Here is a 15119-nt window from a genome sequence, read left to right as displayed (position 1 = left end):
AATCTCTCTTATTAACGTTGAATGAACAATGACTGGTGCCATTTACGTAGAAAACATCATTGAACCTATCATTGTTCATCTGCGCAATGAATTTGGGGATAACTTCATTTATCAGGACGATAACACGCCACACAGCACGCTAAGGGTTCAAAACATTCTTTAAGAGAACAATATCCAGAGAGTGAACTGGCCAGCAAAATCACCAGACATGAATCCAATTGAGCACGAATGGGATTACTTACGGAGAGCAATATCCAATCGCCAAAACCCACCTTCAACTTCTCAGGAGTTTAACCCTTCAGGAAGAATGGAACGATATGCATGCCTGAAAATTTCATTGATAACTTGATTCGTGGGATGCCTAGGCGTATTGGGCAGATGATTGAAAGAAGAGGTGGTAATACGGGCTATTGAATTTGGATGCAGTTGTGGAATAACTATAATCAATCGAAAATAAATTAAATTTTTTTCTCATTGTTCCTATTTTGTCGCATCCTGCATAAAGCAAAGAGTAACAAACAGAGATTTTCTATCAAATATATTGCAGTTGTAATAGAGGAAAATTTTCAGAATATAGATTGTTCATTTCTTATGAAACCTAGAGGGACCAGACTTTTTACGATGTGTGTATGAGCTCAATGCTTTGATTGCAGCATGACTGTCACAATGTATGAATAATTCAACAAAAAAAAAAACGCTTCAACCAAAACTACAATCCTTGTGTAAGATCCAACTACAAATGAAAAAATTAAAACTCACTTGTCGTTGAAACAGCCGAAGAACAGTCTGTCTTGAACTCCATTGTATCTACAGAACTACATCCTATAATCAGATTTGTAAAACCATCACTATCACAGTCCAGCTCTTGGTCCAATCGCTTGGATCGTCGGTGTTGAAAGTTCACGACATTCTGTTGTTTCTTCTTGAGGAAGTAGTTGTCGAAGAATCTCGAGTCTATCTGCTGATAGGGTTTGCTGTGGAGGAACCTCCCTATCCTCATGAGGCTGTCCACCTCGAATTTACCCATGAAGGGGCAAGTCCTTCTTTCGGGGGTTGTCGCTGAAAGAATGTTAGGATTAAAACTAATGACTAGATTACAAATTAAACAGTGGCCAAAAAATGAATAAAATCTCGAAATGAAAAATATTAAGTTGAAAAGCTCTATATCTTTCAAACGGATGACAATCTTGAAAAACCGATAACAAAATACTTTTCCACAAATTTATAACTAAAAAACGGCGTTGAAAAATATAGTTTGTCCCATTTAAGAAACACCGACGCTACTCTATATCTCTAAGATGACAATTAATGTATATGATCTGTTATGAGCAGGACCGGCCTTAGGTTTGGAACAGTTAAGAGACTGTTTCAAGCACCACTATTTGAGAGGTGGCAATTCGGCCCAGTTTGCTGGCTACCTTTTCATATTTCAACCTTGATTCTCAAAATCAGCATAAAGTTGTTTCTCTCTGCTGCGTTTGTCAACATTCTCCGCAATAAAAATCTCCAAACCAACTCACTAAACAGAATTCCCTATATAACTCTCATTGAAAGAGGCATAAAATCATTATTTATTTCACAAATACGAAAAATTACACTACCTTCGCTCTGGAATTATTTGGATGCCGATGTTTACACATTCTTTATATGGAAAATTTCTACGATTTTGCATTCGAAACAAGTTTCTGCCAAATGCCAACTGTTTTCAGTGGAACACATGTTTGTAATCCCAATTAATTTTCGAAGCAATACAGAAACTTTGCATGCCCTACCGCCCTTTGTATCTTGTGGTGTGATAGGTAATAATGTGGATGTGAAAATCAGATATATTACTTGCGCATTGTTCTTCAGTGTTCACACTATTCTACATTTACTAGAATTTAAGTTCTGTATTATTATCGGAGCAGGTGGTGTTTTTTTGAGGGGGAGTGTTTTGACGCTTTTTGAGCAGAGCCGACGATTATGAGAATCATATAAACCATAAAAATTACTGAGAAAGGCGTTTCAGAATTTTTCGAATATCTAGAACAGAAACCAAGATATATCGAAATATTTGAAACATTATAATTTTTTACAAACGCCCTGTTACTCAAGATCAAATCAAAATGTTTATGATATGCTTTTTTTAACTTAACATTTTTAAAGCATAAATCGTGATCCTTGAAGGTTCTTCCTCTAAGCCTCATTGTTCTCGAGAAGCTTTTAGTGAACTCCGAATTAGGGACACCCTGTATCCGTTGTCTCAAATTCGTTGTCTAGTGAGGGGATCTTAGAATACCCTCAAGTTAGAAAAAACCAATGGCACATTTTTGGGAGAATTTATTTGGTGAAAACCGCAACCTCATAAATCCAACTGTTTTCAAGTTATAAAGGGAAATTGGAAAATGGCGTGAAATGAAAAGTTCTCCTAACTTCTTTATTATTGGTGCTATTAAGATGAAACAAAACATACTACAGGTACTTTTGTCAGTATAATCCAATGGTGTGAACATTCATTTTTCATTGCCATCAGTTTTGAAGTTATAATACAAACTTTCAAATGTGAACCATAACAGTTTCTATTTTTTCCTCTTCAAAACTATATAACAAGATATATAAATTTCTTATCAAACTATAAAAATCATCAAACGATTCAGTTTTACAAGGCAAATCAACCTAGTGCCTATCTTCAATAATCTAGGAACTTCAGATAATTAAAATATTCGGTGGCCAACAAAGTTTTCGGATTTAACTTTGTTAGATTTTTTCCTTTGGTCACATTTAAAGAGCAACATTCATCAATCCGGAAATTTTGAAATGTTGAGGAAATCTAACGGTATTAAATCCGGAGAGCTTGGTGGCCACCGAATATTTTAATTATAGGAAGTTCACAGATCACTATAGAGAGGAACTAGTTTGATTTGCCTTGTGAAACTGTAACTTTTGATAATTTTTATAGTTTCATATGAATTTTATTATTATTCAAGATTTTATATATTTTTAAAAAGGAAAAACTTGAAACATCCTACTAATCACACCCTCATACTCCCCGCCACTGACATCCAGGGATCGACCCGCCCGAAACCGCCCCTAATGACACGCATCTGTCCTACGTCTTACTCGGACGGCATGATCTATGCCCGAACTGCTGCTCTACCACTTCTTCGGCACTAATAGACATTAATAGACTCTTCGGCCCACGGATCAGGCCGATTATTGCCTGCACGTGGGGATTTAACTCTGAATTTATCAGGAGATAACGAGCCGTGTTGTTTGGATGTTGGTGGTCTGAGTGATTACTGCTTAATCTCTCCTGCTCTGTACCGGTTGAACAAACCGGAAAATTTGTAACTGATTAATCTCGTTGAACCCGCCGAATGTATCGGAGTTGCCGGTTCGATTGGGAGAGGCGGAGATTTTTTGCCGCCGGTCGGGTTATCCAGGTGGCGTGGAAAAGTGTCTGGAGTTCAAGGGAAGGGTTGGTAAAGCGATGAAACTCGGAAAATTTTAGGTAGGATAGTTTTGGTGTGGCGTAGGTTGAGGTGCCATCTATCGACTGACTGATGTACAACTTTGCTTCCGCCGTGTTTTTTTCCGAAATTTGAGGCTTTATTGTAAAAAACTGGTTATACATTTATGATTTGAAGTATTGTCCATCGCTGGCCACTACTTTCGCCCATCTTTCGAGCACTGTACGAATCCCGCGTTGAAACAACTGGTCATCTTTTGAAGCGATTCCCATTTCAACGTTTCAACATTCTTGACCTCTTTCGCAATATGGGGTCGAGCATTGTCATGCTATAAAATCACTTTATCATGTATCTCGTTGTATTGCGGGTCCAAGTTCATGCTCAGTATTTGGTTGGAACAGCTCGGCGTAGTGTATTATGAAACCGACTGAAACAATCACATGCGATCGTTATCGAACGCAATTAATGCTTTTGAGCCGAGCATTAATTGCAGTCGGTTTCAATAACTCATAATACACTAAGCCGAGCTGGTCCAACCAAATACTGAGCATGACCTTGGACCCGTGAATATTCGGTTCGGCCGTCGACGTGGAAGCATGGCCGGGATATCTCCATGATTTTCTGCGCTTGGGATTATCGTAATGAATTCATTTTTCGTCTCCAGTCGCAATGCGATGCAGAAATCCCTTCCGTCTTAGCCTAGCAAGCAGCTTCACAAGCAAACAAACGCCGTTCAACATCTCTCGGCTTCAACTCGTACGGCACCCAATTTCCTTCTGAGTTTTTGAGTCATTCCCATGACTTTCAGGCGTTTTGAAATGGCTTGTTGCGTCACTCCCAATGATCCTGCCAATTCTTGTTGCGTTTGACACGAGTCTTGATCAAATAATGCCTCCAATTCTGCATCTTCGAAAACCTTCTCTCTTCCACAGTCATGCTGGTCAAAATCACCTTTGTTGAAGCGTTGAAACCACTCTCGACCCGTTCTTTCACTAAAAGCGGCCTCACCATAGGTATTTGAGAGCATTCGATGAGCCTCAGCAGCAGATTTCTTCATATTAATGTAGAAAATCAAAACCTCCAGAAAATTCCATCGATTTTTGAAAAGGACCATTGTCTTGGTTAAAACGAAAGTTTTTTTCTTGATTTCTGCACTTAATCGATCCCATGTTCTTCGACCACTTTTGAAGTCAACATACCATATTTTAACCGTTGCTTTCGGTGGAGAAGAGATCTTAATACTATTGAGCGAGCCCTTGATTGAATTGCTTCCACAGTATTTCTTCCCATCAAAAACAGTGTTTTATCAATACAATCAATGGCTCAATAATTGTTATTCAGTCTCTGATACATCGATTACAAGTGTTAAATGGTGCTCCAGAAAGAGAAATTTGACTCTAATGAAAAAGTGATTGTCAATGTTGAAGCCTGTTTCGAAATCGAAGATGAATCTTTCTACATAAGAGGTATTGAAAAGTTATTATCCATTTTCCGAACAACAATAGATGTGGCGTCATTCAACCTTCAATATCCGATCAATACTTGACTCTATGTTCCGGAATTTAGCACTCATCTCTTGAAGCTTGATACTAACGAGAAAAAAGTGTGATGACGCTAAGAGGGCCATCTGTGTGCCAGGTCAGGAGCTTATTTAACTAGTATTGAATGATGCCTTTTTGACTCTTAGGTTGAACATGAAATTCCACCGATGAAATATCAAAATGCAGGTCGACGAACATCATTCTTCATCTATTTGGCGAGGCATCATTTAAATTAGGAAGGACACTGTCTATAATATGTAGGTATAACACCTTTTTTTGTAATTTCAATTCATGTCTAGTTGTTTGTATAACACAGAAAATGGGATATTAATCTCTCAATTACTTATGAACAAAAGATCAGCCCAAAAATAACTACAAAGTTTTCAGCTCTGTCATGTAATAAGCCTAGGAACAAGCGTCAAAAAAGCATAGTATAATAGTGCCAGACATTTGTCAAATCAGCTCAGAAATAGAGATGAAAACAGGCATATAGAAGGTCCAGTTTGATACTGCGTTCAGATATTCCCACTCGTTTTGTAAGTTGAGTTGTAAACCAACTGAATGACAGATGAAGTTCTAAATTCGACCAGTTGTGCCAACTCAACAACACCAAAGCTGGCTTCATAAGTGATTAATTTCTGATACATTTTTTCCTACTGACTGAATTTCTTTCTAATTAGTAACTATGCGAGCTGGAATTTATAGGGTGAGTGCCTGCAGGAGCCACCACTGTTCCAATCCCCGGGATTCGATTAATGATTCAGCGGACGCTCCAGGAGATACGAAGTACTCGAATTTATGCCTTCCAGTTCCAGGAATATTTAAAGAGTTGCCCTGGCCTGGTTCTTTTTCGCGTTGGCGTTTTTCTCAGCACGGTCTCCTCTGGTGAGGATTGAAGGAAGGGATTGACGCGCCATAGAAGGATGAGGGAGGTTGAATTCTGACGCAAAAAAGAAGGGCTGATATTTTGTTTTATGGAGAGGTTCCTTTGGGAGTGCAGAGAGTTGATTCAGATGAGGCTGGAGGAGAATGAAGAAAAATATTTTCGTCATACTTGATTTCTCATGTAATTATCGAAAATTACGGTGGTAATTGCACTGCAGAGTGAAAATTGCATCGCGAAAACATTCCATTGCCAAGGACACAACAAAAAATACAGAAAAATGCCAGATAGAAATGTCGAGTTTGGTGGATGCTCACTATAATTGATCGAGGAAAATATAGTTAAAAATGAACCAAACAATACCAAATCCAACAGAGAATATTATAAATGGCTAGAGTTCATGAATTTTTGTAACAGCAAAGGATATTTCCTGGACAAAGAGACATCCATAATCGTACTGGCGAAAACATTAACGGACTGGGAATTCAATATATGCAAGCAGAATGGTAAGGAAGGTAAGAACTTCATACTCAAGACAGTCTGGAATGTGAGCGCAAAGGTACATACTAGTGAAAAAGTATGGCAAGGAGTATGGTATTACTTTTAATTAATTCACCGATATTGAATTCAAACCAGCAAAGGAAGCTGAGTAAACTAAGAGGAAGTAGCTCCAAATGATTGAGAAAGGAGAGTTTAGATTTTCTTCAAAAGTTTGGTTCTGAATTCAGATGAAGACACACCAGGTAAATTGCAAAAAAGCTATTTTTCGTTTTCGAGTTAGCTTGGCTCGAGAAGGCAGCAAGTTAAACTCATTCTTCAAGAAAGAAGTGTTTATTAATGGTGAAAAAACAGGAAGAATAATTTATAATCCCATTTTCTCGGAAATAACACAAGATGGAAAAAATCCATTAGTTCCATTAAAATGGTTGATTAAAAATAAAATAATTTTTTTTTTGTGTTCTATGCGATCTGATCGACTCTATAACTGGGAACTCCCCTTGGAGGTTAGGCAGAGCATGGTATATAAGGTGTATTAAAAAAAATCCATTATTTTTTCAATAGATGGCTTTATTTATTTGAATCTCGCTTTATAAAAGTCCTATCGTGTTCCACTAGATGGCGTTAGAAAAACGAGATTTCGTACTATAAAAACTTTCCTGGCAGTTTTGTAATTAGTTGATTCAGTTTAGTTTGAGGAGAAATGATGGCCTAGCTAGGATTGACGACTAGAAAGGTTTTGCTGTACAGTCGAACCTCTATAACTCGAACCTCTATAACTCGAACCCCTCTTCAACTCGTACTCTCTGAGCGTTCCCTTCACATTCTCGAAAATTCCCTGTATTTCGACCTCTATAACTCGAATTTCTATAACTCGAACACCTCTTCAACTCGAACTCAATGATGCGTCCGTTCAGAGTAAAGATCTCTTTAAGTCGAACATTCGAAAACAATCAAATCGGAGTTTTGGCTTCTTGCCACAAGGTGTCAGCGTAGCTGGCTGAGATGCTCGCGTTACCGACATTTTAGGGTATTCCCCCAACCAAGTGTGAAATACCGCGAATGAAACATCATAACAATAACACCAATCTGATTCTGGAATGAAATATGTTTGGAGTTGGTGAGATGTCGAAGCCGCGTAAACTGAAGTCTTTAACGATCGGAAAGAAGTTAGAAATTTTAAAAAAAGTGGAAAATCGTGTCAACAGAAAAATCATTTGCCAAGAATATGATATTCCGAAAAGTACATTATGCACTATAATAAAAAACAAAGATACAATAGCTAAGTTTGGTGCAGAAGTGAATAACCCTTGTGTAGTGAAGCGAAATAAGCCTAAGAAGAAAGTGAACACTGCATTGATCAAGTGGTTCGAAGCTTCAAGAAAAGCAAATTTGCCAATCTCAGGGCCCATTTTGCAACAGAAGGCATTAGATTTTTCCAGAAAATTGGGAGATGAAAATTTCAAGGCTAGCTCGGGATGGCTTGAAAAATTCAAAAAAAGGTAATGATTCTTATTGTTTCTGTTCGATACATGAGTACATGTTTATTTTTCCCGTTTTAGACATGGTGTATTGCAAAAAAAAGCGTGTGGGGAAAGTGCTGCTGTTAATCAAGAAGAGTGTGATAACTGGATTCGAGATGTTCTTCCTACAATTTTAGCTCCTTACGAAGCTGACGATATTTTCAACGCAGATGAGACTGGGTTGTTCTTCAAATGCTTACCAGATAAAACCTTAACTTTCAAAAATGAAAAATGTTACGGAGGCAAATTATCCAAGGAAAGGGTGACTCTTTTATTAGCAGCAAATATGAGTGGCAGTGAGAAATTGAAACCTGTAATAATAGGGAAAAGCGCAAAGCCACGATGTTTCGCAGGAGTGAAATGTTTACCCCTTACTTATTACAGTAACAAAAAGGCCTGGATGACGAGTGAGATATTTGAAAAGTGGTTGTTGAATCTAGACAAACATTTCCAACTTCAAAATCGTAGAGTTCTATTACTGATTGACAACTGCCCTGCTCATCCAAATATCGATCATCGATTGAAGGCAATAAAGTTGATTTTTTTTCCACCCAATACGACATCAAAATTACAGCCTCTTGATCAGGGAATTATAAAAAGTTTCAAATTTCATTATAAACGCAGGATCTTACAAACAGTACTAGATGGATTTGAGTCCAATGGCACTATCCCCAAAATTGATCTCTTGGATTGCATTCATACGTCGGCGGCAGTGTGGAGAGTAGATTTAACCCAGGAGACTATTCAAAACTGCTTCAGAAAGGCTGGTTTTGGGACACATAACTTCTATGACTATGAAGACGAACTGCCGCTATCAGAATTGAAAAAAATTATGACCAGTGAACAAAAGGTAGCTTTAGATCTCCAAGAGTCTGTTTTTAAATGTTTGGAGGTATTGAATGCTGATGATAAGGTTTCTTTGGAGGAATATATAAATGTGGACGTGGATCTTATAACAAGTGAAAATCCTTCAGAGGATGAGATCTTGGAATATGTGAACAATAAACAAGAAGACTTGGAAAATTTTTCAGAGACCATACCTGAAGATGACGATGAAGATGACAGTGTAGGAGCTGCAAGACAAAAGCCTTCTGACGCTGAAGTTGCTAAAGCAATTGAAACCATTCGGCTTGCGTTTTCAATGAATGAGGCTGCAACTGATGACGATTTAACTCTCATATTCGAAATAAGCAAGAAATTTGAAGCCTATCGTCTAAACAATAAAACATTTAGGCAAACTTTAATAACTGATTTTTTTTAATTCGTTATTGTTTTAAGATCATATTCTAGTTTGGATGATTCAAGTTATCAGAAATGAATTTTAGTTTGTTATATTATTATTATGAGGTAATAAATTTTTTTTGGAAAGTATGTGTTGGATATTTCTCTAAGTTGAACTCTCCATAACTCGAACTTTTTTCGCTTTCCCTTCAAGTTTGAGTTATAGAGGTTCGACTGTATTTGGTGGGATTGGCAGGGAATTTTTTACTATGAGCTGCTTCCCTAAGACACAACTTTTAATTCGGAACTGTACTGTCAACAATTGGACCGTCTGAAGGAAACAATTGCACAGAAGGGGCCAGCTTTGGCCAATAAGAGAGGAAATGTGTTCCATCAGGACAACGCCAGGCCACACACATCGATAGTGACTTGTCAGAAGCTCCGGAATCTTGATTGGGAGGTTTTAATGCGTCCTCCATATATTCCGGATCTGGCACCAAGTGATTACCATCTGTTCTTGACCATAGCGAACAATTTGACTGGTGAAAAATTCGCTTCAACTGAGGCTTGTGAAAATCACCTGTCTCAATTTTTTGCCAATAGGGACAAGGGGAGACGATGAGAGGAGCATAATGATATTACCTTCAAAATGGCAGCAAGTCATAGACCAAAACGGCGCATATATGACCTAAATAGGACCATTCTGACTATGGTATTCAAAACCTTGTTTTTCATGCAAAAATAATGAATTTCATTTCACTACACTTCAATAAGAGTATTCCCATAGGATGTTATAAAATGAGCTCTTGGACAGCCCAACTAACAGCCAAAACTGGTCTGAATCAAGAAAACGTAAAGGGAACTAAATACTCTATACGATCTACAACTATTTCAAGTCTAGCAAAAAAAAAAGTTGTCGGAGCAGCGTGTTGAAATTATCAGCCATTCGAACACTAAATCCACTAAATCACACCTTATCTGCAGTTAGATGAAGGCCACCATGAAGAAATAATAGAAAAAAATGCATGGAAATGAACTAAATGAAGTAGCACCCCAACTGAGATATTCAGAATAGAAGAAAAAATTACAACTGCGTGTACAACAGTAATTCCTGTAATGTGTAATTTGTGTGTTGAATTTGATAATTTATGTTTGGAAGCGCGTGGTTATTCTATAGATCAATGCAAAATCTAACCCCGATCGTATTTGTATTCACGCAACAATATTTTTCCAATATCCTTTTTGAATTTTATAATGGTTCTGAAGAGTTGATCAGCTTGAAATTTTGCATATATCTTCAAATGATCATATTATATTGGATCGTTTAAAGGATGATATCGTTAAAAAACGGTCCCATTTGAGGAAAAAAAGGTGCTGTTTCATCAAGACAAAGCGCCGTGTCATAAATCAATGAAAACAATGGCAAAATTGCATGAATTGGGCTTCGAATTGCTTCTGCATCCACCGTATTCGCCAGATCTGGCCCCCAGCGAATTTTTCCTGTTCTCAGACCTCAAAAAAATGCTCGCTGGAAATAAATTCAGCGCCGATGAAGTAGTAATCGCCGAAACTGAGGCCTATTTTGAAGCGAAAGACAAATCGTACTGCAAAAATGGTATCGAAAATTTGGAAGATCGCTATAATCGCTGAATCGCCCTCGAAGGCAACTATGTTGATTAATAAAATCGAATTTTACCGAAAAAATGTGTTTTACTATGGTAGACCGAGGACTTTTCAATTGGCCTGTTATCATAACAACAATCAAAATCTCAATTCCGTAGCTTTGGTGGTCATGGAAGTATTGGGTAAGTTTTCCTTGATATTCATCAAGAATTTTCAAAGGTTCCTCAAGTCAATTGTTGATAATTTCTAGACAATCATGGTCTTCTTGTATGGATGACCTTGAGGTCCGTATGCTGAATGACTGAAATATTAAAATCAGAAGGATGTCTCTGTGCAGAACAAGATAAAGACTACTAGAGGTAAAATCAATTCTTCATCTTCTAACTCATTGCAGAACTTGTTGTTTTCAGTTAAGTAGTACACCAAACACAAAATTTTGTGCGATCTGGAACACTCGCAGATGACAGCAAACCATAACGGGTGCACAAATCTCTCTTTAATAAAAGACAACAAAAGCACGATGCTCTTCCGACCACTGCATGATGAGAACTGAAAACTACACTATCAACTCCTTCGAACGAGTCTAACTCCACATCTCATTGAGAGCTCGATTCCACCATCACGAGAACTATCCATGGCGCACAGTGTGCACCTAATCTCCTAAAAAATATCAACTTTGTGTCTAGTAGCGACACTTTCAATATAGCTAAGTACATCGAAAAAAAATACTTTCATCCGAGACTAATCCCCCAAATGCAACTCACAACAAGACAATATTCCAATACACCTCCTTTCACCACGGAACAACGAGAAAGAAACAAACCAAAAAAAGAAAAACGACACAAACAACAAAATACGTCCCCCATTCAACCCAGAGAGTGGCTCTTTCAACAACACAGACCCGTCATTGCGAGAAGTTAATACAGAGATTGCTTCCAGCAAATTATTCCACCCAAGAACCTTCGAATCGATTAGCGAAAAGGCGAACAGCGAACAGCGGCGCAAAAAACAAACAGCGCGACAGAGCAGCTCAACTCTCCCGATAGGCAAATTACCGGCACAATAGTCTGAATTCAAATTGAATCAATTGAATAAGTTAATAGGGGGAGGCTTAACGATTCAAACGTTCCGAAGTACACACAGGCGTACTGTAATGACGCAGAAGTAATACTTACTGACGAGGGTAACGTATGATTGACTGGATATGTTGAAGTTGGTAGCACTGCAAGCATCTTCCAGCCGCTTGGTTTGACTTCCAATTTGCACTTCCATCACGTGAGCATCTCTGCGGTTGAAAGACATGCACATGTAGCCGCTTTGGCTGAAACAATGTTAGGGTCGTTAAAAGAGAATTGTTGACGTGTGCTCTGTTCCAATATGACGTTATTGACGGGTTGGAACTGGAGGTTTCAATCAGAGGATTGGAGTTTGATTGAAAGTATGAGGAACTGTCTATAAAGGGGTTTCCAATGAGAGGTTTCATTTAAAATGGCATGCGTTGTGGGAAGCTGTCACTTTCGAAGGTGACATTTGACAAGTAAAACTATGCCATTAGTAGTACACACTTCAACAACGCATTGAAGATGCATCTGAGGATCACTCAGTATTAGGGATTGATTAAGTCTCACAGCTTGATATTTTAACCAACTACTTGACTTGAAAATGAAGCTCGTGAAAAATCACATACTTGAACTTGGCTTGACTTGGTTTGAGATATTAATGGCTTGACTTAATATCAAGCCAATTGATATTACTTGGGGCTGATATGCACGAATCGTATGGCATATAAAGGGTGTTTTTTTAGAGCTATAGAACTCCAAATTGCAATAAAACAACGATGGATTATTCGATTAACATGAATTTTTTTTATCCGCAAGATAATCTTGTGGCATTACATTTTAAATATGATTTCTGGCATATGACCGCCACGGCTGGCTCGGATGTAGTCCAATCTGGACGTCCAATTTTCGATGACTTTTTCCAGGATTTGTTGACGTATATCGGCAATAACACGGCGAATGTTGTCCTCCAAATGGTCAAGGATTTGTGGCTTATCCGCATAGACCAATTACTTTACATAGCTCCACAGAAAGTAGTCTAGCGGTGTTACTACAGAAGATCTTGGAGGCCAATTCACAGGTCCAAAACAAGAAATTAGGCGGTCACCAAACGTGTCTTTCAATAAATCGATTGTGGCACGAGCTGTGTGACATGTTGCGCCGTCTTGTTGGAACCACAGCTCCTGGAGATCATGGTTGTTCAATTCAGGAATGAAAAAGTTAGTACTTAATCATGGCTCTATACCGATCACCATTGACTGTAACGTTCTGGCCATCATCGTTTTTGAAGAAGTACGGACCAATGATTCCACCAGCCCATAAAGCGCACCAAACAGTCAGTTTTTCTGGGTGTAACGGTGTTTCGACATACACTTGAGGATTAGCTTCACTCCAAATGCGGCAGTTTTGTTTGTTGACGTAGCCATTCAACCAGAAGTGCGCTTCATCGCTAAACAAAATAAAATGGACGTAGTGCGCGATACGTATTTCGCACAGAACCATTATTTTCGAAATAAAATTGCACTATTTGCAAGCGTTGTTCAGGCGTGAGTATATTCATGATGAATTGCCAAACCAAACTGAGAATCAATCACTTGACAGCTGTTAAATCGGTCGCCATTTTGAACAGTAACGCCAACTTAAAGTTATATACCTCGAAAAAAAAACACCCGTTATATCTGCAAGCTCATGCGCGCTTTGACAAAATAATCATCTTCAAACGATGAATAGGAGATTTTGACATCGATCTCTAGAGTTTATTCAAAAAATCTGCAGTGAATCGAGCAAATGACTATTTCAGTCAGACAAATTCCTGACTGAACCACGTGCTGACTGTTCTGAATATAATTTAAAATGGTGAAAGAGGCATGAAAACGTTTTTCCAAACTTGGCTAAAATGGCCATAGATTTTTTATCAACGCCAGCATCTTCAGCTCCTGTTGAAAAACTGCTCTGACTCTTACAATAACCCGCAATAGATTAGGCGGAAAATGCATAAAATGCCTCACGTGTCTATAATCTGGATAGAAAATGATGTACTCAAATAGTGTTTTGAGGTTCTTCATATATAGTTTCAAGAAACTATATTTTTTTAATATTTTATTTTGTTATGTTTCATGGTGATTTCATTTGTGTTTCCGATAATAGTTAATATTTTTGGTTCTTGTACACAATGAGTTTAATAAATAAAAGTATTTTCCGCAAGGTTCCTTCCCAGCATCATTTTTTTAATGATGTGCACATTATACAATAAAACTGCTAAAAATCAAGTAGCTTGATAGAATTTACTTGATTTTTCAAGTACTTGATAAATAAACCCTTGATTTGACATTTAAAAACTAGTACTTAACTCGAACTTGACTTGGTTTCAAGTCAAGCCAAGTTCATGTCAAGTAGTAGTTTTTAAATGTCAAGTCAAGGGTTTATTTATTAAGTACTTGAAAAAACTATTACTTTACTCGAACTTGACTTGGTTTCAAGTCAAGTCAAGTTCAAGTCAAGAAGTAGAGTTTAAATGTCCAGTCAAGGGTTTATTTATCGAGTACTGGAAAAATCCAAATACTAGGCTTTCTATTTTTTTTGTAGATTTATTGTATATTGTGCTTATCATTAGAAAAATGATGACTTGGTTTCAAGTCAAGTAGCTTGAATATCAAGTCAAACCGTGAATATCTAATCAGTATGTTAAAAGTCAGGCGGTTCTTATTATTTTTATTATGAGCAGAATTGAAAACTCGTTATCGATAGAGCTCATTGGAAGTGTTCATTACAGTTTGGTTAATTGCTAATTATAATGTGATATTATGGGGAAATTGAATTGATTCGGGTAGAGTGTTTGTTGCTCATGAAATAATTTTACGTTTGATTTTCAAATTGAATTCTTGTAAATGATTTGACCTTCATTTCAAGGGATATAAACTTTTTACTATTCGTAGGTTGCACAAATATGGATTATTAATTTATTTAAAGGAACATGAACAATTTATGTTCAAAGTATTAGGTTTCCATCACTATCCTACCAGAAATATTATTACTTTGTGTATTCCTGCTCATGTAACTTCAAACTTTGAATTTTCTCCTATATACCAGGCTAATATTTCGTCCAACAATTTATCTATTTATATTAAACAGTAATAAAGTTCAAGATTTTGGTAAATTTTGAATTGTTCAGGAAAAGTTATTATACCATTAGTGAATATCTAGCTAAGAAAATCTCGTTCCACAAACGACATTACACTTACGTATTGAGGCTTTTAAAATTCAGTTAACACAAGAACTGGTATATAACTTTAAGTTGGCATTACTGTTCAAGATGGCTACCG

The 15119-nt window shown here is 37.4% G+C and overlaps 2 protein-coding genes across 3 annotated transcripts in view; one reads left to right on the top strand and one right to left on the bottom strand.

The window, feature by feature from the left end:
* Nucleotides 1-15119, bottom strand: part of LOC123680131 — a 126928-nt gene that overhangs the window by 8082 nt on the left and 103727 nt on the right. For both annotated transcript variants that reach the window (XM_045617843.1, XM_045617844.1), the window contains exons 9-10: nucleotides 11914-12059; nucleotides 760-1059 (exon numbers count right to left, since the gene is read on the bottom strand). In XM_045617843.1, coding sequence (XP_045473799.1) covers nucleotides 760-1059; nucleotides 11914-12059 — 446 coding nt within the window. The remainder of the gene's footprint in view (nucleotides 1-759; nucleotides 1060-11913; nucleotides 12060-15119) is intronic.
* LOC123680132 (tigger transposable element-derived protein 4-like) lies at nucleotides 7121-9356 on the top strand. Its single transcript, XM_045617845.1, has 2 exons — nucleotides 7121-7873; nucleotides 7934-9356. Exons 1-2 carry the CDS (start codon nucleotides 7479-7481, stop codon nucleotides 9153-9155), a joined length of 1617 nt encoding a protein of 538 aa, XP_045473801.1. The 5' UTR covers nucleotides 7121-7478; the 3' UTR covers nucleotides 9156-9356.

This window comes from Harmonia axyridis, chromosome 5 (assembly GCF_914767665.1).
Source record: "Harmonia axyridis chromosome 5, icHarAxyr1.1, whole genome shotgun sequence".
NCBI classification, from domain to species: Eukaryota; Metazoa; Arthropoda; class Insecta; order Coleoptera; family Coccinellidae; genus Harmonia; species Harmonia axyridis.
The sequence above is the reverse complement of the archived record's forward strand: the minus strand, read 5'-3'. Positions and strand labels throughout refer to the sequence as shown.